A 26,549-nucleotide genomic window follows, 5' to 3' on the forward strand; every position below is an offset into this window, starting at 1 on the left:
TAAGGCATTTCTCCCCTCACGGTCCCTGTGCTGGCCAGCAGGCAGGAGGAGGCAGGAAGGAACTGTTTGGCCCAAAGCCTGGCTCCTGGCCTCACTGGCTGGAGAGCCAGGATGGGGACGGAGGAGAGCTGGGGCTTGGGGCAGCACCCCTCAAGCTGGGCCATTCTGGGGTGCCTGCTGGGGCAGATTTCTCCCCAAGACAGGGGTCTCCTCCTTATACTGTGCTGGGAAAAGAGAGAGGAGGGTCAGAAAGAGGGTGCGGAGGAAGAAGGAAGCACCAAGTCCCTGGGGAGGGAGCTGGAAGTGAGGGCTGCTTCTCTCCCTTCGGTTTGAGGCTGAGGGTGGCCTGGGGAGGGGGTGGAGGGAGACGGCGGGAACAGGGGCAGATAGATGTGAGACCCAGCATGTCAGAATCTGACATGACCTAGCAGATTCTTGGTGTCCTAGCAGATTCTGGAAAGGGAGTTAACCAGTCAGTGGCAGGGCTGCGGGGAGTATGGAGAGCTCTGCAGATCGCTTGGCTCACAGCAGGTCCTAAATCAACTGTCTTTGTCATGGTAAACAGCCTTAGCCTATAGTCTGGGCACAGAGTTGGGGGGTGGGGGGGCGAGGTTTGAGGAGGGCTGGGTGGCTGTGAGGAGTAATACGCTCCGGGATTCAAAAATTCCTAGGAAAGAAGAGACTAGGGAGGCGAGGCCCGTCGGATGCGCAAGCCGACTTTCACTGAGGGTTTCTGGCTGCAGCGAGTGGAAGGACCTGCTCGGCGGGAACCGTTTTGTCCCTCCCAGGCGACGTCCGATGGGTGTGTCGGGCAGGAGTTGATATTGGACGGGCTGCGGCCCGGACAGCGGCTTAGGAGTCGGGAGCCAGGAGCCAGGAGCCAGGAGCCAGGAGCCAGGAGCCCGGAAGGGAACCGGGAGCCAAGCAGGGTGCGAGCATGGCCGCCCCAGGCCCACCGCCCCCCACCAGCCACGCGCCACCCGACGTGCCCTCGGGGCTCGCGCTGTTCCTCACCATCCCCTTCGCCTTCTTCCTGCCGGAGCTGGTGAGTACCGCGCCGCGGACAGACGGAGGACCCGCGGGAGCTGGGGCCCTCCCCGCTGGGGGAGCGCGGAGGAGAAGGGGGACCCGCCGGAGCTGTTTCTCCGGATCGCTCCTCGGGGGCCGGGTTACTCTCCACGGCCGCCTGCGCTCCCCTCGGCCCGCAGCGCGGGTGGGTTTCCTCCTCCCCCACCGCGGGTGGTGATAGGGGAGGAGGGGAGGATGGGAGGGGCAGGGGGGCTGCTAGAACATTGTGGATCTTCAGGAGAGTTTTGGAAACGGACTTTTATTTTATGGGCTCTTTTTCCGAACCACCTTTCTAAAGTTCCAAACGGGGACTCGCCTCGCCTCCTGAGAGGTCTGCCAGTGCCTTCTTGTCCAGTCAGCTGAGGGTGACCCTGGACTTGGGTGGACGCCCCAGAGGAGGCAGCTTATGACAACCGTGGCCGTAAACTAGTCGGGTGAGCCACCCGTGCTGCCCACGAGAACCCTCACCCCAGTGGTGACTCTGGGGTGCCCATGGCTGAACTGTGCTCCAATTTCTGCCAGACCCTGGCGTGTTCTGCACACAGTGTCCACTGAGCTGGACCCCTCGGAGCCGCTGTCATCATGCCCCTCCGCTGATGCGGGCACTCAATCTGGTGGACTAACCAGGGCAAAGGAGCTTGTTCTCCCGACTCCTGAAATGCCTGGCTGTGGGGGTACTTCCTCGGCAGCTCTGAGCCAGGCAGGCAGCCCTGCCCAGGCAGGGAGGGAAAGCCAGGAAGCGGTTCCAACTTCCAGCTGGACCTGGCCAGCCCTCTCACTCTCGTCCTCCACTTGGAAAGCTGGCCCAACTGAGTGACCTTTTTCAAACTGGTTAAAGGGCACCCAGAAAGGGACCGAGGTAGGGCAGGCCCACCATTCGGGTGGCTCCAGCTGAAACCTCACCCAAGAGGCAGGTTTCTGCCCAGCCTACCCCCGCTCCCCCCCCCCCACCCGCCCCAGGACACAAGCATGGGCAACCTGCCAGGCTGGTGACACCTTAGTGCTCTTGCAAGTTCTCTGTGCCAGGACCTGGGTGTGTCCTCACCTCAGAACAACCACTTGAATTGCCAGGATTGTGGTTGACTCGATCACACGGTTTGTGTCCATCAGGCAGGCCACGGGTGACGCCGCCTTCCCAGGTCCCTGCTGCGGGAGGGAGACTGTGAGCATTTCTCCAGCAGTCACACTGTGCTCAAGGAGTGACCAGACAGGGCTGTGACACCAACTAGGAGAAGCCGTCTGACCTGGTCAAGTCCAGGAGCCCAGGCCTGTGAATTTGCACCTCAAATGATCGTCTAGATTTTTAGTGGGGGCACAGGGAGACGAAGAGAGAAAGGTCCAGAGACCAACAGGAGAGACCAACAGGCAGGAGACTGGAGGGAAGGGGCTTCTAGAATCAAGAAAGCACCTGCGTGAGCCCCGACTGGGTGGCTCAGTTGGTTGGAGTGCCCTCCCATAAGCCAAAAAGGGTTTCCAGTTTCTATTCCTGGTTTCTGGTCGGGCACATGCAGGAGGGGGAGGGGAAGGGGCGAGGTAGCTAGTCTTTCTCTCTCTCACTCTCTCCTCCCCTTCCTTCTTTTTCTAAAATCAATAAACATGTCGGGTGGGTGGGTGGGTGGGTGAGTGGGGACATCTCTTGGTACCTGCTCCCAGGATGCTGGCTCCTGCAAGTGGAATTCCTGGAGGAGTAAAGTGTGTGGCTCTGCTGGGCTCTAGGTCATCAATATCTTAAGTGGCGGGATATTGTCGGTGGTTCAATTTTATGCATTTATATTTCCTTTGAAATTTCAGGTTTATAGCAAAACTGCTGTTAATAATACAGAGATTCCCATATACTCTTTTCTCAGTCTTTCCTGAGGCCTCTTATGTAGTACAACTATCAAAATTAGTAACTCAATGGCCCTATCTGGTTTGTCTCAGTGGATAGAACATCAGCCTGTGGACTGGAGGGTCCCGGGTTTGATTCTGGTCAAGGCCACATGCCCCAGTTGTGGGCTCAATCCCCAGTAGGGGGCGTGCAAGAGGCAGCTGATCAATGACTCATCATTGATGATTCTATCTCTCTCTCCCTCTCCCTCTCTGAAATCAATAAAAATATATTTTTAAAAAATTAGTAAGTTCGCATTACTACTATGTATCAACTGCCCTGTAAACCTACTGAAATAGTGCGGATTTCCCTCTGATGTCATTTTTCTGGCCCGGGATCCAGTCCAGGATTCCACATTGCATTTAGTTGTCATGTCTCCTTTTCTTCTTTAATCTGGAGTAATTCTTCAGTCTTTGTTTTAACACTTTTGAAGACTTTGGATCAGTTGTCTTGTACAATGTCCCTCCATTTGGCCTGTCTAATGTTTCTTCATTACAACTTTATTTTTCCTTCACAGTAATCCTTATTCACTGTTGAAAACTTAGAAAACACAGAAAGAAATATAACTCATACACATATATATATTCATATACATACAGTAGTCCTCCTTTACCCATAGTTTTGCTTTCTGTGGTTTTAGTTACCCATGATCAACCGTGACCTGAAAATATTAAATAGAAAATTTATATAGAAAATATTAAATAGAAAATCCCAAAATAATTCATAAGTTTTAAATTGTGTACCAATCTGCATAGTGTAATGAAATCTCCCGCTGTCCGTTCTGTCCAGTCCAGGATGAGAATCATCCCTTTGTCCAGTGTCTCCGTACTGTAGACACTTCCCGCCTGCTGCGGCCGCCTTGGTTATCAGATCAGTGGTCACAGTATCACAGTGTGTTCAGGACCCTTGTTTTACATAAGAATGGCCCCAAACCACAAGGGTAATGATGCTGGCAATTCGGATATGCCAAAGAGAAGCCATAAAGTGCTTCCTTTAAGTAAAAAGATCAAAGTTCTCTAATAAGGAAAGAAAAAAAAATCATGCTGAGGTTGCTAAATCTACGGTAAGCATGAGTCTTTTGTCTGTGAAGTTGTGAAGAAGGAAAAAGAATTTCATGGTAGTTGCTGAAAGAGAGAGATCGAGTTTATTACAGTACATTGTTATAATTGTTCTGATTTATTACAAGTTATTGTTGGTAATCTGTTACTGCACCTATTTATAAATTAAACTTTATCATAGAGGTGTGTGTGTGTGTGTGTGTGTGTGTGTGTGTGTGTGTGTGTGGTTTGGAGCTGTCCTATCCGAGGTCTCAGGCATTCACTGAGGGACTTGGACTGTGGCCCCCGGCAGATAAGAGGGGACCACTGTACACATGGACGTATCTAGTTGGGTTATTCTGTATATGCTGCTTTGCACTGGCTTTTTCCTTAAATAAGCCTTCCTAGCACAGGATATAGAATCATGTGTGTCTCACATCTGGGGAGAGAAAGAGGAGGTAACTAGGAGAGGAGGGGAGAACGTTGAGGTGAGTGGCTGATTCTTGACCCCATGGAGCAGAAGACTGGCTGGGCTGGAGAGGAAAGTGCCGAGTCAGCCAGTAGAAGCGCCTCTCTGACCCTGGTCTGCTGGCCGTGCTGCCCACTGCCGCCCCCTGGGCAGACCGCAGAGCACCAGACCTAGGGGTCCCGGTAGATTCTCTGTCATAGGGCGCAAGGCATCACAGACGGTATGTTTTTCTAAGAACGTGAGTCTAAAGAAGAGGGTCTAAAACTGGGAGCTCAGGCCAGCAAAGGGAGGCAGAAGAAGCAAAATCCATAACCTGGCTTCAGATGCAGACATGGGTGGCAGAGAGCAGACATGGGTGGCGTCTGCAGGCACATGTCCCTCCAGCCACTGTCTCCTAACTGCCCCCTGTGAAGTCTGGAGAGCAGGGCCGGTGTCCAGGGTGTTCCCAGGGGAGTGAGGACAGCAGAATTATAAACAAGGGGCACCCTGAGGCCCCAACTCCGCTCCTCAGACCCCTCCGCCCTGTGCCACCCCTGCTGCCTAGACCGTGGCTGCTCTTGTATTTCTGGATGCTGACAGACTTAGGATGGCAGAGGGTCCCGGGAAGCCTTAGTGCTCCCTAGCCGCTCTGCTCCCTGCAACCCGCTCTCACAAGATCTTTGTCTCAGTGGCCTTATTTTAGAGCCTTTAACGTTAAAATTCACATTTTAAACTTTTGACTTTACAGTAATTATAGATCCATAGGCAGTTGCAAAGTTAGTTCAGGAAGGTCTCCCACCCTTCATCCAGTGTCCCGCATAGTTACATCTGTCATAAGGCTGGTGACAATTTCAAACCAGGAAACTGAGGCGGTAAGATGTGTCTGCATAGGTATATGTGCCTATATTTTCACTTGACGAAAGACCTACCTCGGTATCTGTTTTCACTAATGGAGAGAAATCTGAAGAGGATTTTTGCTCCTATGAAAAAGGCAAAAATAGCGCTCGGTGCTAGTTTGCAGCAGCCGGTAGAGGCAGTGGCACCCCAGCAGCAAGAGTGGTCCTGCCACCCACTGAGCTCCTGCCCAGGAGCCACCCTCAGCATCTCAGCACCCAGCCCAGAGCTCTGAGCTGAGTCTGGGCACATCTGGGCTTTATTGCCATTGATTTTGTTAGCAAGATGGGTCCTACGTTAACAGAAATAAGAGAGCTCATAAAGATGTTATCGTTGGCATGAAACTGAACGTAATTAAGTGTGTTTAGTAGGTTGACAGGTTATTGGGGGGGGGGGTGTGAACATGCAAAACGTTTCCTATGTAAATTAATGGTAATTGCTTCTTAGCTTTATGCCATTTCAGCTTCAAAAGGTTCCATAGGAACCTCCACTTTCAGATAGTGAGGAACCTGTGCCTCTGTCATTTTCTCACGTCTGTTAGATTCATGTAGCCGCCACCACAATCAAGATACAGAACATTCCGTCCCACAAAGGCCTCCGTCCCAGTTCCCTTTTATGGTCTCCTCCACCGCATTCCAACCCTGTCCCCCCACTCACCTCTTGAACCCTGAGAACCACTAATTCTGTTTCGATAATTTTGTTTTTTTGAGAAAGTAAGATAAATAAATGGAATCACACAGCATGTGGCTTTTTGAGACTGGCTCCCTCCCCTCAGCGGAGTTCCCTCAGGTCCACCCAAGTTATCGTGTATCAATAGCTCCTTCCTTTCCACTGCTTTGCAGTGGTCCCTGGCGTGGATTTTCTGCATTTGTTTAACCTGTGACCCATTGAGGCACGCTTGGTTGCTGACAGTTGTTAGCTATTCTGAATAAAGCTGCTGTGGACGTTCGGGACAGGCCTTTGCGTGGCTGCAGTTTTCCTTTCTCTGGGAAAATGCGAGTGTGACTGCTGGATTGTGTGTTGTGTGTGCGCTTGGTATTTTATTAAGAAGTTGACAAACCCTTTTCCAGAGGTGCTGTACTGTTTTACATTCCCACCAGCAACAGAAAAAGACTTTTGGTATCTTCACATTCACATTTGTATTTTATTTGATTTATAGTGGAATTCAGATTTCTCATTTGAAAACCATATTGATTTCAAAATATAGTCTCCTTCATTCAGTGAGTGTGGGTGCCAGCTGGTGCCAGCCTGGGGAGGGCCTGGGGACCAGGCAACACTTTCCCCCCCCCCAACTTCAGAGCAGACAGTGCTGGGTGGGGTGGGGTGGGGTGGGGTGACCCTGTGATGCCTGAGTGCCTGCAAGGTTGACTCGTCTGCTCTTTGCTCCTTTAGGAGCTGAGAGGTGACTCAGGTGAAGAGGACTGAGGGAGTATTTTATGAATAAGAGTCCAGGGAAGTCTTGTAACCTCCAACCTTTTCACTACTTAACTTACAAATTACATTTTTGTAATTAAAAAGAAGTGGCTAAGAAGATCTCTAGAGAGTCAGCAAGTTAGAAGGCAAGATGACTCCCTGGTGTTGATGTTGCCTTTGAGCCCCTGGCCTGTGCAGTAGCAGAGAAGTGTCGACTCTCTCTCTCTCTCTAGTGAGGATAAAAAAAAAAAAAATTCTATCAGAAGGTTCTGCTACTTAATTGCTGTGAGACCCCGGGCAGGTCACTGAACCACTCTGAGCCTTAGCGATGAGACAGGAACAGTCAAGACCTCATGAGACAGCTCCGTGGTTCCCACAAGGGTGTTCACAGCAGCCCTAGAAGTGTCAGCTTTACTGTCTCATTGCTGTTGGTCATCCAGACCTCTTCCTAGAAAGCCAGTCGCTTGTGAGCAGATTCCAAATGCGAATCCACAAGCATTTATCAAGATGCCAGCGCTGCTCTCGCCCCAGGCTTTGCTGTTCCGGGAAACAAGAACAGGTGGTGGTGATGAGGGGTAATGTCTGAGGGTGAGGTCACCGGAGCGGCAAGTTCCCTTCAGAACACAGAACGAAGAGGCAAGGGTCATGTCTGCCTTCTTACCTTTACATTCCCGTGCTTGGCGCAAAGTAGGTCTCACTAAATATCAGCTCAGTGAATGCATGAGATTCACATGGAGCCGGCCCCCTCTTGCCCACAGCCTGACTCTATGTGTGGCCCTCCAGTCCCAGGCAGTCCTAGTCTGGACCAGGAAACATCTCACCCCTCAAGCCAAGCCCTTCAGGAATGCCAGGCCCTGGACTAAGCCCACCCTGATGAGGCCCTGGGGCCTTGTGGCTGAGCACCCCCAATTCCCACCTGGGGTGCTCTCCATATGTCCCCACATCCCTCCTGCTAGCCGGGGGTTATGCCTCACCTTACCTAACTTTATAGAACTGACATGAACAAACTCACTCCGCCTGGGCCCCGGGTTTCCTCTGTCCTTAGCAAGCACACCAAAGCCTTCTAGTTGATCGTTATCTGTGTTCCTTAGTTGTAGCCATAACCATTTTTATTAGCAATGGCTGAGTGGTGTGACAATTAAGATAGATATCAAACTGGCCCCTGGCACTACTGCATTCCTTGTCCCTTTGTCTTGTCAGTCATTAGTACCTGAGTTACAGTATAAAAAGCACTGTAACAGGTCTGATAGCGGAGAACAATCTGTGCCAGTGCTGGGTCATCTGTCTGCTCCGGCCCTACATCCCTGCACGTAAAGACCCCATAATAAGCCCTGTTATTTCCTACGGAGGTGCCTGCTTCGTTCTGTGGTCTGAAAGCACCTTCTCCTTATGGAGCCTTTATGCCTCCACCCCCCTGTCAGACAGAATACAGAATACTTCCATCACCACAAGTCTGCCTCCTTGCCCCTTTATAATCACAATAACTCCCCGCCTGCCCCACCCTCTTCTTAGTCCCAGGCTCACTAATCTCTCCTCCATTTCCTGCCTTTGAGAAGGGGGGAGTTGTGGGACAGGGTCTCCCTGGAGGAGGAGTGCAGGGACCCTGGGGTTGGAGCCACTGCCATTGCTGCTGGCGGGACAGTGACAGGGCCTGGGAGCCAGGAACTGTGGTTGCAAACTCCAGCCAGCAACACAGAAGGTTGGCCTTGAGCTGAGAGACCCAGGGAACTAGCAGGCAATCATCCACACCCACCCGCTGGTCTGGACTTACAGTCCTCTCCTTCCCCTGACTGGCCAAGCCATGAGCGATGTCCCCTGAATCAGTGGCTTCTATCAGGGCAGACAGGACGGGCAAGCAGCCTGCTGCAGGTCAGCCAGCGGGTTCACAGCAGGAGGGTAGGGAGGGGCCCAGCACATGCTGACCCGCTGGACCCGGGGCCCCAGATAAGAAGCCTCACCGATAAGAAGTGCCCCACCTGCCGCCAGCGCCCTTCCAGGGCTTTTCATCCAGAGAACTTTCCCCGGGGGCATGGGGCACGGGTATGGGGCACAGGCACAGGGCTTGGCTGGGCCTTGGGAGGCAGGAGAGCTTTCTAGAGTGTCATCCAGATTGACAAGCAGAAGGAAGGGGCCGAGGAGGGAGGGGTGGGGGACCCCGAGCCAGGTTCCCTGGCCTTTATCCTTCTTATCTCAAACCTCTCCTCCTCTGCATTCTCCCCTACCTGCCGGCCAGCCTTGCCCCCCAGCTGCCTCCTTCTGGTCTGCCCCATCCGGCCAGGTGGCCTGCTGCTGGGGGCCCACACAGGCCTGACCTGTCGCAACAGACACTTGTACCCGGTTACAGAGCAGCTTGAGCCCAGCTCCCCACCCTCCTGCTTCAAGCTGCACCCAGAAGGCGCCTGGTGGGCCCCAGGGCAGGGCCGCAGTAGGCTCCCCATCCGGGGCCAGGTACCATGGGCGTGGGGCGCAGAATCTTCCCACCTATTTCAGAGAAGTCCATCCATCTCAGCCCTTCGCCCCAACTGGAGTCTCAGAGCTTTGCGCTTCTGCCTCTGCTCTGTTCGCAGCCCTCACCCGCCCATCCGGACCCTCTCTGCCCAAGTGATGCTGGCTGGGGGAGAGGGGCTGTTTATTTGAGCATCACCCTCCCTGACGGCATATTTTGTGTAGTTCTTCCTGTGTGCCAGGCCACGTGGTGTCACAGGACACGAAGGGGTGGGGAGGGGGCGGGAGATGGGAAAGCCTCTTGGGAAATCCTGTCTGTTCTCCCAGGAATGCTGCTCCCAGGGGGCCTGGGAGGTGCAGGCGCAGGAGATGCACAGGGACGAAACCAACGGGTGCCCGTCCTCCTGGAGGAAATGCCCGTCTGTGGCTGGGCCTCAGGGGCAGGCCCGGGGGTGTCAGGTGGTGCCACCTGCATGGGAATCAGGCCCAAGAAGATGAGAGTGAGCAGCTAGCGAGTGAGCAGAGGCTAGCAACTGCCTCCTGCCGCCTTTCTCCCGTTGCTCAGCAGCTCGTACCAAGCACCTGCTGTGTGCCATGCTCCGTGCCCTGCACTGGGGACACAAAGGCCACAGGGGACACAGAGTCCTGCATTCAGGAGCTCAGGGTCTGGGGAGGAGGCAGCGAAGAGAGACAATGCCATGAGGGAGGTCACTGAGGGGTGCCCTGGGGACTTGGTAGTTCAGGGGGCTTCCTGGAGGAGGTGGCCTTGGTCTGGTCCCTGCCCTGGAGGGTCTGCTCATAGACAAGGTGGGGGAGGGAGGTGCCGAGCAGGCCGTTCATGGGGACTGGAGTGAATGGTGATGCCTGGGTCCTCGGTGCCTGACGAAGGACAGGACACAGCCGCTGGTCACAAAATGTCTGTGGGTTCCTGGGGGGAGGAGGAGGTGGGGGCACCTGCCTGAGTCCAACTCTAAGACTCATCTTAAAAAAAGCTTTTCCCTGCCTGCCCGCTGCCCCATGCTTAGTTTGGGTGTTGCTGTTTTTCAGGGACAAGAAGAAAGGTCCTTTCGACTTTGGCAGGACAGGAATGTTTTTATTCCACCTTCTATTACCCTGTGAGCCTGGGCTGGTTAGTCAGTCAGAAGTTGGGTTAGTGGAGGCCAGGGTCTGAATGGGTGGGTGTGGTCCTGGGGAGGAAACGGTGGCAGGGAGGGCAGGAGGAAGGCTGGGGAGGTCTGGCGCTGACTCACCTCCCCTCCTGCGGGGACATCCTGCCCCTCCCAGCGGCCAGAGCTCACCCAGGGTGGGCCCTGATTTCCCTGGCGGGCAGCCAGCCTGGTCCTGAGAGCTCTTGTGGGCACCAAGGTCTCCTTATATGACCTGGTCGGCCAGGAGCAGCCTGGAAGGAGCTCTGACCGGCACTATTGTTCCTGGAGTGGACCGGATGACACAGGGGCCCTCACTGGGGACCAGGGCACCAGGCTGGCAATTTCCTGTGAGCTTTAAAGCCGCAGAGAGAAATTCTCACTCCATGAGTCAGGACGAGAGAGGGAGTGTCCGGAGGTGTCCTAGGTTGAATTATGGAGCATAGAGCTTCCATGTAAATGCAAGCTGTTTGGGAGCCTGAGTTCAGGTCCAGGCCTGCCACGTCCCAGTGGGTAACAGGAAGAAGTCAGTCAGTTGGCCTCTCAGAACTGGTTTAGGAGGTGATGACGCCCAGAAAGAGCCCCAAGGCCGCCAGTCCCCAGGCACCCGGAGGAGCTGCCGGGGGGCTGTAAGCATCACCCACGGGATCGGCCTTGGAGCTGCCACAGGGAGGCCTGCAGCAGGGGGAGCACAGCCAGGCACCTGGCTCCCTGGGACTTGATCTGGGCCTTTTCCTCCCAGCGGGAGGCTTCGTGGTGGTGGTGCAGCCTGTGTCCACCCAAGGATGAGGGGGGAGAGGAGAGGCAAAGCTGTCATGTCATAAAAATGAAGACAAGCTGTCAAAAAAGGAATGCAGTGGTGGTGGGTGAGACCCGCGGTGCGAGACGGGGCCAGCTATGCAGAAAAACCTGCCACTGGGTATCGCCTGTGGAGCTCCTCCCTGCTTCTCAGCTCCTGGCCGGCCCCACCCGAGCCCACACCCCCAGCCTCGGCCAGGTGACTGGGCTCTGCAGACCTGAGATCGCACGTCTTTGGGGCTCCTCCTTTGTGCTTCACATGGGGTCATGGCTCGGGCAGCATCTGTCTTCAGAGCCAGGTGGTGCATAAAGTTCACTCTGCTGCAGCAGCTCAGCCCTTGCCCCAGCCCCTCACCTGCCCCAGCCCCTCACCTGCCCCAGCCCCTCACCTGCCCCAGCCGCTCACCTGCCCCAACCCCTCACCTGCCCCAGTCCCTCACCTGCCCCAGCCCCTCACCTGCCCCAGTCCCTCACCTGCCCCAGCCCCTTACCTGCCCCAGCCCCTCACCTGCCCCAGCCGCTCACCTGCCCCAGCCCCTCACCTGCCCCAGCCCCTCACCTGCCCCAGCCCCTCACCTGCCCCAGTCCCTCACCTGCCCCAGCCCCTCACCTGCCCCAGCCCCTCACCTGCCCCAGCCCCTCAGAGGCCTCTCAGCCCCTCACCTGCCCCAGTCCCTCACCTGCCCCAGCCCCTCACCTGCCCCAGTCCCTCACCTGCCCCAGCCCCTCACCTGCCCCAGCCCCTCACCTGCCCCAGCCCCTCAGAGGCCTCTCAGCCCCGAGCTGCTCCATCCAGGTGGGCAGATCCTCCCAAAGCAAAGGCGATCCTCTCTTTTCTTTCCTGTTCAAAAGTCTTTCATGGGTCTCTGTCGTCTAGCATGGTGTCTTTCCTCTTTCTTTTTAAATATTTAGTGGTTGATTTGAGAGAGAGGGTAAAGGAGAGATGGAAGGATGAAGTAGGAAGGGAAGGAGGGAGGGAGGGAGGGAGGGAGGGAGGGAGGGAGGGAGGGACGGACGGAGGGAGAAAGAGAGAGAGAGAGAGAGAGAGAGAGAGAGAGAGAGAGAGAGAGAGAGACATCGATTTGCTGTTCCACTTATTTATTCACTCACTGGTTGATTCTTGTACGTGCCCTGACCGAGGATTGAACCTGCAACCTTGATGCATTGGGACGATGCTCCCGCCAACTGAGTACCCTGCCAAGGCTCTTCTCTCTTAAACGTACATGTTGGTTGTTTGGGTTAGTTAAAACCTGTCACTGAGTCAGGCAGTCCCCCTCGAAGGCCAGGCCACTGATTGATTGACTGGATCTCATTTCAGAAATCTACAAACAAGTGCGCACAAGCCCACACACATACCCTTTCTTTCCCTACACAAATCATTAGCGCACTGGGCTCGCTGGGCTGTGCCTTCTACAGTTCTTCGACTTTGTTTCATTTTGGTGTAAGTCCTTCTTTGGAAGGCTGCTGGGGGAGTTCTGCTGTGCAGACCTCACTGGCCTGCACTGGGCGGGCGTTGAGGAAGATCCTGTCTTTTCTGTAACCAGCAAGGCTGCAGCAAACAATCTGTGCGTGTGTCACTTTGCTCGTGTGTATTATTTGCAGGACAACTTTCCAAAAGTGAAATTACTGGGTCTCACAGTGTGTGCATTAACATTGTCAACATGGTAAAACAGTTGGTGGCACCATTACTAGTATTTAACTTGGAGATGGCAGTGGACCTCAACCTGGGCTCTAGATGGGCTTGAGTATCTGGAAGTCCTCAGATTGGTAGACAAAACTTGTGCATAGGTACATTTTTCTAGGCGACCAAAGCTTTCATCAAGTCTATAGAAGGGTGTGTCCTACTCACCCCGCTGATTGGTCTCCAAGCTCCTCCAGTGTGAACTTCCCATCCTTCGGGAAGACCAGCCTTGCACATTCCCCGCCGCTGAGTCTTTCTCAGGGAACACCCCCTCCCATCTTCTCTGCCATTCCAAATGATTATGGCTAGCAGGGACAACCATGCTTACCCAGCACTCACCATTTGCACGAGAAGCACATGAGAAGGGTCTGTGTGCTCCCCACCACCTCGATTAGATGGACATGGACATGGACATGGAGGCACAGATGAGTTTAGTAGCCTGCGCAGCAGTCAGCACTGGGATTGGAACCCAGGAGGAACGGTGCTGCCCCTGTTCTGGAGTGACTCTGGGTGGGAGTCAGGAGGTGGACTCTGGGGGCCCTCGTCCTGGCTGCATCACTGGGGCACCCTCTCTCACCCCTTCAATCAGGATCTCTGGGCAGGACCCAGATCTGGGGGCTTTCTCAAAGTCCTCGATGATCGCAGGGCTTTGAGAAAGGGGAGCAAGACTCAGCGCAGATCTGGAATCAGCTATTTGTCCCCAGACTCTGACTAGGGGCCATTAGGCTAGTGCTGATATGTGTGAGGGCTCTTCACCCAGCGACCTAAATGCGAGGGAGCTGCTTTAGGCTCTAGAGCAGTGGTTCTCAACCTTCCTAATGCCGCGACCCTTTAGTACAGTTCCTCATGTTGTGGTGACCCCCAATTTCATTGTTACAAATTGAACATAATTAAAGCATAGTGATTAATTACAAAAACACTATGTAATTATACATGTGTTTTCCGATGGTCTTAGGCGACCCCTGTGAAAGGGTCATTCGACCCCCAAAGGGGTCGCGACCTACAGGTTGAGAACCGCTGCTCTAGAGGGAAACAAGGGACCAGACTTATTTTAAGCTCCATTCTCCCTGAAGAGATTCCATCAAGTGTCAGCTCAGCCTTTGGAAAAGGCATAGATGAGCATTCTGTGTATGTTCATAGGAAACAGACTCTACCTACATTGGACTTGAAATATACTTGATCACCACACCCAGTGATAATGCAGCATTCTCCCACACGGAGCCCCAGCCCCAGACATCTAAGTATGTCTCCTGCTCTTGGGAAATACAAAATGAGGATTAAAATGAGAGAGCAGTTGAGGCTGCCAAAAAAATCTGGATTTTTTTAAAAGCTAGGAAGACAAACACTCAACGTTACCTTACCTGTAAAGAAGCAACGCAGACTGCTTGACACAGAAACGAGTTGCCACTGCCCTGGGCTTCACTCCCTGGGGCTTGTCGCTGGCCCTGGTCCCTTCTACTGTTCAGAAGGTGGAGGGTGTGGAAATCAAAGTAAATAGCATTCCTGAGCAACTCGTTTATTGTGCAACCCTGAAGCCCTTTCAGAAAATTCCCATGCAATCCGAGTAGGTGCCCAAATGCTCAGAGGCCAGGTGTGAAATCTGATCGTGTGCAGGACCCGAGGTGCCCTGCCTCGAGTCCTGTGTGACCTCGGGCCTCAGTTCCCCCAGCACCCTCCACCGCACAGACTGTGCTGAGAATTAAGTGCAGACCTGTGAGTGATGTGTGCCTGGCAGTGTTGGGTCAGGGCACCTCTGCCGGCAGGAGGAGACAGGCACTGACAGGCATGGTGGGGCTGAGGCACCCCTGCCCGCCTCAGCCTGGCACAGGTGAGCTGGCAGTAAGTGGCGGAAGATATCAAGTGGCAGCTCTCGGGTCTTAGAAAGTTTCCAAGGGAGTTGAATTGCCATACAGACCTAATGAGGCCATCTGAGTGGATGCATTTCACAAACTGTAAAGCCTGGTAAATGTGAAGTGGTGGTGGCATTACGTGATTCATTCAGCACACAATGTTCTCTGACCCCCTCCCCACCTACTTTGTTCCAGAACCTGAGCTGGGCACACAGAGTTCAACAGTGAATGGCACAGACCATTCTCTGCCTCGGGTCTAATGTGAGTCTAAAATATTGCAGGCTCCAGTGTAGTCACTAAATCCTGATTGTCATTCCCATTAAGAGCCAGCGCTGTTTGGGTGTCGGTATGTGAGGCATTCCTATGCACTTCCCATGGTGTGGCGGCAGGACACTTGCCAGGTGCCTAAAGTGGAGACCTGACACCTCCCTGCAGCATCAGCAATGCCTGTCACTGGATTGACAGACAAAGGCCCAGTTCAGGGCCCTTCACACATCCCTCCTCACATCCTCCTCAGGACCAGGCAGCCCTGACTTGCAGGTGTGTGCTGCAACGTAAGAAAAGTGATGCACAGAGTATTGCACTCAAGCAAAGTACCTGGCAGGCACTTACTCAGGAATACAACTCTCAGCCACCATGCCACTCAGGGGGTTCAAGCAGCTGAAGAAGTGCTAGGAGAGCATCAAGACTCCAACCAAGAAATGTATGGCACATGAAAGGGGAGAGAAAATGAAACAGAGCATCAGCCCACTTCTGAGTCCCCAGGCCCTGGGGAAGGAGAGGATCACCAACACGCTGCCCTCTGCTTCCCAGAAAAGGGGAAGGAGAAGGGGAAGGGGAGGGGGAGGAGGAGGAGAAGAAGGAGGAAGAGAAGGAGGAGGAGGAGGAGGAGGAGGAGGAGGAGGAGGAGGAGGAGGAGGAGGAGGAGGAGGAACTGAGAAACCCTCCTTGAACTAATAAGTGAGTTCAGCAAGTTGCAGGATACACTGTCAACACACAAAATCAATCCTGTTTCTAACCACTAGCAACGAATAATTGGGGGGAAAATTTTTTAATTTTAAGCAATACTATTTACAGTAGCTCCGCCAAAATCAAATATTAAGGCATAAGTATAAGGAAATGTGCACAGCATCTATAATGCCACAACCTACAAAACATTGATTTTAAAAAAAATTCAAAGAGCATCTTAATAATTGGAGAGGTGTACCATGTTCATGGACTGGAAGACTCAACATAGAAAAGATGTCAGTTCTCTCCAAATGGATCTCTAGATATAACAGAATCAAAATCCCAGCAGATAGATATTCAGATATTGACATGCTGATTCTAAACTTTATGTGGAAAGGCAATGGAACTAGGGAAGGGGTGAGCTGTCTCCTGAAATGGGCAGAAATGTGAGTCACTTGCACTGTCAACTCTTGATTACAGTGACTCTCTAGAAAGTTTAAAATTTGGTAGTATGATTTCTCCAAACTACAAACCCAGGAGACATCCTTGGCTCCCTCCACCACCAATCACTCAAAATTTCCAGTGGCCACAATCCAACAGGTTCTTCTTTTTCAAAACTATTTTATTACTTAATAAAAGATAAACTCCTTTGTGCTTACTGTGCAGTGCGAGCAATGGAACACTATCATTATCTTTGGAGGCCTCTATACACGCATTCCCAAGCCCATAGCTCTTTCTTCCTCAGGAAAGTCATTCTCAGGAGGTGTTTGGGAGGGTGGGTCCTGAAGGAATTGAGGAGTGGTAATGAGTCAGATTTTGTACCTGTTGGATTTGAGGAGCTTGAGAAATAGGGCCAGGACTAGGGTGACGCAAGTGAGATGTCTGGGTGAAAAATGTAATGAGGAACTCACTTTCAATATCATACAAGTGCAGGTTTGGTCCCTGCAGAGAGCAGAGACATCCCGTAGGCAAGTGGATGGATGTGTGGGGCTGAAGGCCACAGAGAGAAATGGGCCGGCAGTGGGTTCCTGGGATCCAGCCTATGAGGTCCTTCTAAGAACAGATTTAACTTGAGTGAAGAGAAGGAGAATGAGGAGGCTCACAAGGACATCGTAAGGAGGCCCCATGAAGAAGAGTTACTCAGAGAGTCAGATACAAACCAACAATAAAACCACTTGGAGACCTTGGGCAAGTAGCTCAGTTGGATAGAGCATTGTCCAAGACAACAAGAGTGAAGGTTTGATCCCTGGTGAGAGCACATATAAGAGGCATAAATAAGTGGAACGACAAATCAATCTCTCTCTCATCAATTTTTTAAAAAGCCACTTGGAGCTCATGCCTACCCTCTCCTCCAGGCCTCTAACGGGATATGCAGCTAGTGGACATATAGTTCTTCCTCTGGGCTCAGCACGAGTGCAAGCCCAGCCCCAAATCAAACAAAAAAAAACAAAAAAAAACAAAAAAAAACAAACAAACAAAAAAAAACAGAGCCCAGAGAAAACAGGAGAAAGGTTTGGTTTCTCCACCAAGGGGGTAATAAATGACTGGACAGAGTTGAGAGGTGATTAAACTGGAACTGTATTGCCTAGCAGGGCATCAGATACTCTAACTTGGGGGTGGGGGGGGTGCACCAAATCAAGTTCCCACAGGGCCAGGCAGGCACTGTCAGTGGGTGAAAGGAGCCAGGAGTAGGAGAGTACTATTCCACAGTGAAAGTGAGCGACAGAATGTGCTACACAATGGCATGGGGTTACAGGGGAGAGGGTTGTGGTCCACCAAGGACTCTGGGTCCTTTTTAAAGAGATAGTCACAGCCCTAACCAGTTTGGCTCAGTGGATAGAGTGTCAGCCTGCGGACTCAAGGGTCCCAGGTTCTATTCTGGTCAAGGGCATGGACCTTGGTTGCGGGCACAACCCCAGTAGGGAGTGTGCAGGAGGCAGCTGATCAATGTTTCTAACTCTCTGTCCCTCTCCCTTCCTCTCTGTAAAAAAATCAATAAAATATATTTTTAAAAATAAAAATAAATAAAGAGATAGTCACAACTCATTTCAGCCTACTCTTGCCTGGGATATGTGTTCACTGTAGCCAGAACTATAGATTTCTCAAGAAATGTCTGAAATCTGGATTTCTCATGTGAAATGTCTTATTCTAAATGTTGGCCACTTATTCAGACACATTTAAAAAACTGTATATGCCAACACTGTTTGAACCAAGAAGACACACCCACAGACCAAATTCAGCAAAGTCCTTCTGTGGGCAGCCTCTGTGTTAACCCCTTGGATTTTCTAATAAAATTTACTGTGACTTAGGGGACCAGCCTTCCTCCCCATTCCCTCAATTCCCTCCTAACTTCACCTGAAGAGCTTTTAACCAGAGGCAGAGGAGCAGAGAGACCTCACAAAGGAAGACGCACCCCACACAGGCAAATGACCTCTCCTTCAATGGTTTTCTCTTACAGGTGTTTGGGTTCTGGGTCTGGGTCCTGGTGGCCGCCACCCACGTGGCAAACCCGCTGCTGCAAGGATGGGTGTTGTACGTCTCGCTGACCTCGTTCCTCATCTCCCTCATGTTCCTGTTGTCTTACTTGTTTGGATTTTACAAGAGATATGAGCCCTGGAGAGTCCTGGTAAGAACTAGTGAGGGGATTAGGCCCCCAAACTGCCCCAGACTGGTGTCCTGGGTGTTGTGGGGACAGCGGGCCTTCTGGGTGCAGAGGGGGAACCAGAGACCTTTCCTGGGCTGGGCCCCCATGACCAAGACTTTTTATGTGAATGTGTTTGCTCTGAAATGGGAACGAGAGCGCTGCCCTGCCGGAGCCAATCTCATTGCATTCCCTGCTGTGCCTTCCTTGTGAGGAACATACACATTCTGTGTGCAGTTGACCCTTAAACAGCATGGGGTTAGGGGGCGACCGGCTACACAGTTGAAAATCTACTTGTAACTTTTGACTCCCCCAAAATGTAGTTACTAAAAGCCTATTGTTGACTTGAGGCCTAACCAATAACACAAGTAGTCGATGTGTTATATGCTAATGTGCTATATACTGTATTCTTATAATAAAGAAAGATAGAGAAAAGAAAATGTTATTAAGAAGGTCATAAGGAAGATAAAATACATTTACAGTATTTATTGAAAAAAATGCACTTTTAAATGGACCAGCACAGTTCAAATCCGTGTTGGTCAAGGGTTGCCTGTACTGACACATTTCCCTCTAAATCTCATTTGGGAAAAATCAGTGGAGCAACATCGAAGGAAATGCCAGCAGGAAAAAGTCACCCCAATCTTGAGGTCTTGTCACAATCACTGGGTTCGTTCTTCTGATTCCCCACAAATTTTGTGTGAAATGCGTATTTATGTTAATCACACTGAACTAATGATTTTGGGAGTCAAAACTTTCATTTAATATTACATCATTTTTTCATGTTTTCACATCATCTTGATCACCATTAATTTTTTTCTATGTTGAACAACTTACCTCATCACTGATCAGATTAAATGAGATAAATGAGAAAAGGGCTTGGCCTAGAACTTGGCACAGAATAAGCTCTCAATTAGTATTGATATTATTACTGCTGTTTATTAATCCACTATTGCTCACTACATAGATATTTCATTAGAAACACCGCAAACAACCCCCCCCCCCAAAAAAAAAAAAAAAAAACAAGGCAGGAGGTAGGGAACAGGCCTGTCTCTTTCTCGCTCCTCCCAGCTGTGTCGTGGGAGGAAAGCGCTCACTGACTGAGTGCCCGGGTGATGTGGCCTCCCTCTTCCCTTCCAGGACAGCCTGTACCACGGGACCACCGGCATCCTGTACATGAGCGCGGCTGTCCTGCAGGCCCACGCCACCATCGTCTCTGAGAGCCAGGACCTGGGCAACTACATGACAAACACCGCGGCCACGGTGGGTGCTGGGCCTGACCACCATGGGGAGGGGTCCCTCGGGCTTGGCTCTTTGGCTCTGCCTCCTGCAGAACAGCCCACCTGAGCCCTCGGGCTGATGGAGCCTTGGGGACAGGAGGAGAGGGGTGTGTGTGTGTGTGTGTGTGTGTGTGTGTGTGTGTGTACACGTGTGCCCAAGCTCGCGGTGCCCCAGGCCCAAGTTCAGGGGTCACCTCTCGCCTTCTGTTTTTCCCCCTCAGCCCTCTTGCATCCCCTTCATTGCCGTCCAAATATTTTTCTTCCAAAGCACAGATTGCAGGGCCTTTGGGGCTCTCATTGCTGTGGAGTGGAGCCCAGGGCCCTCAGCACGGCTGCACTGGCCAGGCGCCCGTTTATTTCAGTGATGGGACCCAAGGCTAGGTAGCCCAGCCAAATGGTGGGACAAGTGGGACCCCAGACCTTAGGCTCAACAGACCAGACTCCAGGCCCCTGTGCCTCCCCTCCTGGTCTCTGCACTGCGCCTCCTTCCTCCCTGTGTGGGAATGGCGCCCTCACGTGGCAGCAAGCTCACAGCTGACAGATTCCTCCTCTGACAGGCCTAGCCTTTATCACCTCACCTGGGAAACTTCCAAGGCAGGACTCCAGCTGGGTCTCAGTCACCTTGGCATCACTGTGGCCAGAAAGGTGGAGTCCATGTCCCTGGGAGCTCCCACAGAGATCAGGTGGGCAAGGGGTGCAGCGTGAGGTGCTGCCCCAGCATAAGAATGAGGTGCCAGGCAAGCACCATGACCCACTAGGGTGGCCACAAGTATTCAGCTGCCTTTCCAGCCTGTCTTTGCCCTTCTCATTGAGCTATTTCCCCTCCTTCAACTGCCACCCACCCCACCTACGGCCCCGGCCCTTCACAGCCTAGCCCTCAGCTGCCACAGCCACACGGCCTCCTGACTGCCCCTGAACACAACACATGCTCTGCTCAGGGCCTTGGCAAGGACCCCCTCACCCCAAGAGAATAGGAGTTTTCGAATGTTCATTGTTATAGCCACTGTTGTTGTTGAAGTCTAACAGGTGCCCAAAAGATATTTGTTGAATGAATGAATGAATGAATGAATGAATGAACAGAGTGTGAGTGGACAGCAGGGCAAAGGCTGGAGCAGTCGGCCAGGCCTGGGAAGTGTGCTAAGGGTAAGGACTCTACCCTGCAAAGTGGGATCATCACACGGTTTCATCTCATGCTGGTGAAACAGGGTCAAGCTTCCCTCTTGAGCACAGCAGAGAGCAGCGTGGGCATAGAGAAGGGCAAGCGAGGCAGAGAGAAGCCCTGGCGAGGGGTGATGGTGTGAGATGAGGGAGAAGTGGGCCATGGGACAGTGCAGTCAGATGACTTGGGACTTGGGTGGGGAAGGGAGGGAGGAGTCGGGGTGGCCACAGTTGTCTGGCTTGTGGAGCTGGGCAGGAGGAGGGTCCTGGCGCTCACAGCTTGTCCAGCTTCTGGGGAGAGCTCAGGGGCTCCATCGGGACCATGGAGAGCTGAAAGGTCTCTGGGACTTCCATGAGGAGTGACCAGCAGGCTCTCGGACGGGAGTCTGGGCTCGCATGGGAAACTGTGGGAGTCGTCAGAGCACACATGGTGACAGAGGACGAGAGAGGGAGACACTATGACTGGAAGACAGTGGGAGAGAGAGGGCCCAGGGCAGGAAGGGCGATGAGCTGCCTTATGGCAGGAAGGGATGCACAGTCTGCAAATGAGGCAGGAGCAGGATGCCGGGTGTGTGGCCTCCAGATCCCCGCGGTGGGCAGTTCTAGGAGCACGGAGCACGGCCAGTAGCTGCTGTCCTCAGGCGGACAGCGGGCACAGCAGGGTCAGGGCATGTGGCCAGCTGGGCTCCAGGGCCTGAGGGCCCCTTGGAGGGATGGGCAGCAGCCGGCTCTGTCCATCTATAACAGTCACTTTCACCCCTTCCAGTTTTTTGCCTTCATCACCACCCTGCTCTACGTGCTCCACGCCTTCAGCATCTACTACCACTGAGGGCAGGAGTCCTGCCAGGCGCGAAATGCTCCTGTAACGCGTGGACCATGGCTCCCGAAGGTCGCTTCAGCATTCGCCATCTGGATGACACACAGACCAAAAACACGTCAGTGGGACTAACAGACCGTCTTTTCAGACGGGAGGATGAAATCACACTCTGATAGCCTCCTGGACAACGCAATCCGTCGTGATGACTGTGCACAGGCTGCGTTGTCTTTTGCCTGGGAAAGTAACTGGCTCTGCAACACGAGCTTCCAAAGCCCTCGGCGCTGAGAATCCCGACCCACCAGCGTCACCTGGTGGATCCACCTGGCTGGGGACCCGTCTCAGCAATTAGGGTCCCCAGGCAGGTGTGTGGGAACATGCAGTCTTAGTTTCTTAAAGCCGACATGGTGCTAGCAACGCCTCCACATCACATCTCCGCGTAGATGCAGACCCTCTCCCGCCCTGTGGTTCTGCTCTGATCGGCAGCAAAGACCAGCCGCACTGCCACTCCATTACATCCCCCTTCCTTCCCTCCCCAGCTTCGGGATCCAATTTAGAGGCTAGATTTGCAGGAAAAGAAGTGAGTGACTCTACAAAATTGTTATACGGTAAGAGCTGGGGGGTGGGGGGTGGGCTGCAGGACCCCACCCAACAAGGACTAGAAGCCACCTTGCCACCCACAAAAGACCTTCAAGGAAGGAAGCAGGATGTTACGTACAAGAACTCCCCCCTGGGCTCCTCTCACGCTCTGCTGGGCATTTAAGGAGGCCAGGAAAGGACCCCAGTCCAGGGACGTGCTCTTTCGTGGGTGCCCACCCCCCTCCAGTGCCCGCTGTGGTGCCAGCAGAGAGGAGCCCGGGCCACTCCGCTGCCTCCTGCAGCGCGGAGCTCACACGGCTGGACACATGGCGTCTGACTTTGGGACCATTCTCAACGAGAAGGCTGGTGTCGTGCACACAGAAACCCAAAAAGAGGTGCTTGGTTTCAGAGTAAAGGTTTTCCCTGAGAAACACGGCTGTGCATCTGGGATTTCTCCGCACCGTCCTCGGCCCCCCGGTGGGTCTCCTGGCCTCTCGGCTCGGGCATCGCGGCTCCGGCATCGCCCATAACCGCACACACCTGGGACTCCTCTTAGCTGATTCAAGGGCGCACAGTTCCTATCTTCTGCTCCTGGGAGAAGGGGACAGGGAGTCACCGAAGAGAAACCGGCTTCCCTGTCGTTGACTGCTGGCTTCCCAATTGCCCTGCTATCTCGAAAAGCCCCCATTTATCTCTCTCTTTCTTGCCTGGCAGCTGCCTGGGATGAGCACTGTTCAATATTTACTGAGTAGCCACGTCCAAATAAAAGGTGTTTTACAGTAAAACATGCCGAGTGGGCCGCTTTGGTGACGCTAGAAGCTGGGAACGCGCTGTCACAGCCTGACAGCCCCTGTGGAGGTTTCTCGGGCCCCGCCCACCGGCCAGCCGCATGCGAGGTCACGTTTGTCTCCAGGGCCTGGGCAACATGTCCACCTCAGTAAGGACCGTCTGGGCACAAGTCCCAGAGCCAAACTCACGCAGCTGAGGCAAAGCTGGGGGCGCACCGGCTGGTCCTGAGTGGGGAGCAGGCCCCTTGCCAGCCCTCTGTTTCTGCTCTTCTTCCTGGGGTGTTGTCCTCTCTCCCACCACCCCGCAGGCCCCCCACTCACTGTGCAGACCCTGTGGGCCCAGCCCCGAGCCCTGCCCCGCCCCTTCACCTGCAGCTGACGCAGTTCCAGGCTCGCCACCCCTTCCTACCTTGGGGATGGTCTCCTTTACTTCTAGGGCCCTCCCTAGGCCCCTGACTTTGCAGGGAAGACCCCAAGGCACTCCAGCAGAAAAGCAGCCCAGAGGCCAGGGCACAAGCTCATCTCAACTTCACTTCCCCGTCTGCACCCCAACTTCCCAGCATCCTGCACCCAAGTCCTTGGCTCAGGGTGTTGGGCGACTGCAGACCAAGCATCCCACACCAGGTCCTGAGCACCAAGCATGTGGTTGTCGGGGCTCACCAGCCACACCCCTGTACCAGCCAAGCAAGTTGGCGGGTTAGATTTGCGGTTTTGACCCAGACAGCCAGGATTCTGCTTTGGCCAATAACTGGGCTACAATCTTTCAAAGAGATGAAACAGTAATAAAACATTAATATTTCAGAAACGAGCAACCATCCTGGCCCAGTGGCTCAGTTGGTTGGAGCATCATTCGGTGCACCAAAAGGTTTCAGGTTCGATTCCCTATCCGGGCACATACGGAAGGCAACCAATTGAGTTTCTCACATCGATGTTTCTCTCGCTCTCCTCTCTCTAAAATCAATAAACATATCCTCAGGTGATGATTAAAAAAATAAGAAAAACATCATACCTCTGGGGCAGTGGTCGGCAAACTGCGGCTCGCGAGCCACATGCGGCTCTTTGGCCCCTTGAGTGTGGCTCTTCCACAAAATACCGACTTCTGCGCATGGGCCACGAAGTTTCAATCGCACTGTATGTGCACGCCCACACGTGGTATTTTGTGGAAGAGCCACACTCAAGGGGCCAAAGAGCTGCATGTGGCTCGCGAGCTGCGGTTTGCTGACCATGGCTCTGGGGTCAGCCAGAACAGGACTGGAAAAGCCCCAAATGACAGAATGTTTGGTTCCCCCCACCCCACCCCTGACCTGTCACTGGCCTTCGTGTCTGGAATCTGAAGTGGAGCCTGTCTCAGGGGAGGCTGGACTCTGACCTGGGAGAACCACATGCAGGCTCTTCCGCAGCATGATGGGCGGCGGAGAAGCAGCACCAAACTGCTGATTTCCCCCCAAACCTGCAGAGCTAGATTCTCCTTCAGGTGGAGCTGGTCCTTTCTAGGATACCAGAGGACTCCCAGTCCCCGTGCTGCCACACACCTGTCCCTCGGTCACCATCCCGCAGGCTGTGTCTCTGCCTCTGTCCAAATCTGCGCAGCGCACAGCAGCAGTTCACCTGTCAGCAGTTCACAGCTGGGGAAGGTGTGGCATGTCCATGGTGACGCTGGGCCACCTGGGCAGAGGCTTAGCTCCCAGGAACTCTTACTGACCTAGTAGACCTTGTCCTCGCTGCCCTGGGACTTATCTCTGTGGAGTTCAGCCCGTCTCTGCCACAGGTGTGTGTTTTATCACAGGAGAATGTTGGACATGGTGACAAAGCACTGGGCTGACTCAAAGCCCCACCTAGATGCCTCTTTATTGTAACTAGGCCACCCAGGATGCACCCTGATTTCTGTTGGCCTTACAGTGTCCCACTGACCTCCCACCCCTGCTCCACAGCCCGTGGCTGCATCGCCCAGGGGACTGGAGCAGCAGGCAGCCCCTGCCCATCCGCCTTCCCCAGCCCTGCCCATCTACTGCTGCTCAGCTCTGCCCATCCTCCCCTCCAGGCCCTGCTCCTGCACCAGCTGCTCATCCTTGCCTCCCAGGGGAAGCCATCCCAATTTCACATCCAGACGCTGCGTGCTCAGGTCGTAGGTCAAGGCCTTAAACCTCACCCCTGGCGTTTCTCCACATTTTCTTCCTTGCTTTGACCTTTAACCTAAGAAGTTTTCAAAGCACAGGAAACAGAAAATAGGAACCAGTTTATCAAAACACGCAGAATGCCATCCCAGGAAGGTCAGCCAGACCTGAGCCATGCTCTCATCCCACTTTTGCATTCGCTCCAGGGGGATGAATTAATGTGTGTGACAGGCACACTGCCCTCAGAAGGAAGTCTAACCTCCTTAGGAAGTGGCCACCAGGCCTTCACACAGGTCTGCCCCTGCCCCTGATGGCCCTGCGTCAGGATGGCCCTGTGGCCGCTCGGCCCTGCTGCTGTGGCCACAAGTGGTGGATTTTCTGTCCCCTCTCCCTGGGCACAGGAAGTCCTGACCCTCTTGTTGCCATGAAGAGCTCTTATTTGTCCTGCAGAACATCTGCCCGACTCCTCCCTCCCCACCCCTGCAGTAAATCACCGCCTCCTCAGTGTCCCTGCACCTGGGTGAGGGCTGCTGTCCGCACTAGGCTGGAAGGCTGCCAGGTCTGGGTCTGGCTCTTGGATGTTTCTATCATCTTTGCCCATCCCCACCCTCCCGGGACCGGCCCCGCCAGCCTCTGCTCTGAGTGCTCTTCCCAGCACTGTGGGCAGGGGTGGGGACTTGCAAAGGCCATAGCCAGCCTGCAGGGACAGTGGCACAGCTGGCTCCTGCCCTCCCCATCCTCATCTCCAACCCCACGGTCTGACGTCCTGGGAGCAAAGGCTGTTCTATGCCTGTCTGTTTACCTCCTAGACTTCCGTGTGGCAATCCAGCTCCTTCCACCCTGGCCTCTCATTTACAATGAGGAGGAGCCCAGCTCACCACCACCAGGGCCTGGCCCAGCTCTGGTGGCCTCTCAGGGCCCTGCTGTGGCCCACTATGGACAGCTGGAGCACCAGGGCTGGCTAGCGTGCTTTCCAGTCCTCCCCTGGTTCCAGCCCAGCACACAGTAGGGGTAAAAAGCAGGTACTCGGGTGCCCCGACAATCCCACAGCCTGTGTGTTAGGGAGTTCCTCTAAGGGACCTGCTAAAACTGTGGTTCTGAAATGTCACAGGCCAACTGGAGCAGCGTGTGGACGTGGGGCCAGGAGGGTGAGTTGTGGCCGTGAGTGTGAGGGCAGGGGTCCCCTCGACTCTGTGTGGAGGAGGCTGGCAGCGGCTTCTGTGGCTTTTTAGGGAGCCCCCTTCCTCAGACCCCTGTTTCTCTATATGGAGACCTGCTCTTGCCTTTAGGAAGAAGGGGTACAGCGGACCACTCTCCTGGGCCAACTCCGCCAGGCGGCCTGCCCGGCCGCAATGTGGGGACCATGAGTGCAGTGGAAGCTGTGAACTTGGCAGGGCACGTGGACTCTTCAAGACGGGTTTCTCACCCACAGCATGGCGTGCTGGCGGCCTCCCTGACATCCAGGTCCAGGTGCCTCAGGGTGGAGACAGGCCACGGTGGCTGACATCAGATGCAGTTTGTTACGGTGTGATTATGGCTAAGGGTAGTCCTGTTGAGCGCATTTAAGTCACCTCTCCAGATGCA

At 53.7% G+C, this 26,549-nt stretch overlaps 1 protein-coding gene across 1 annotated transcript; it reads left to right on the forward strand.

The window, feature by feature from the left end:
• Nucleotides 1-706: 706 nt before the first annotated feature.
• Nucleotides 707-22,848, forward strand: MALL (mal, T cell differentiation protein like). Its single transcript, XM_059659107.1, has 4 exons — nt 707-1,045; nt 18,053-18,220; nt 19,373-19,495; nt 21,437-22,848. Exons 1-4 carry the CDS (start codon nt 938-940, stop codon nt 21,497-21,499), a joined length of 462 nt encoding a protein of 153 aa, XP_059515090.1. The 5' UTR covers nt 707-937; the 3' UTR covers nt 21,500-22,848.
• The last annotated feature ends 3,701 nt before the right edge of the window (nt 22,849-26,549 follow it).

This window comes from Myotis daubentonii, chromosome 12 (genome assembly GCF_963259705.1).
Source record: "Myotis daubentonii chromosome 12, mMyoDau2.1, whole genome shotgun sequence".
Lineage (NCBI taxonomy): Eukaryota > Metazoa > Chordata > Mammalia > Chiroptera > Vespertilionidae > Myotis > Myotis daubentonii.

What these genes read in the sequence shown, in the direction of transcription:
- MALL (XM_059659107.1), top strand. Translation starts at nt 938, where the DNA reads ATGGCCGCCCCAGGCCCACCGCCCCCCACCAGCCACGCGCCACCCGAC. An exon ending in ATGAGCCCTGGAGAGTCCTG is followed by an intron (nt 18,221 to 19,372) that starts GTAAGAACTAGT and finishes CTTCCCTTCCAG; the next exon opens with GACAGCCTGTACCACGGGAC. An exon ending in TGACAAACACCGCGGCCACG is followed by an intron (nt 19,496 to 21,436) that starts GTGGGTGCTGGG and finishes CACCCCTTCCAG; the next exon opens with TTTTTTGCCTTCATCACCAC.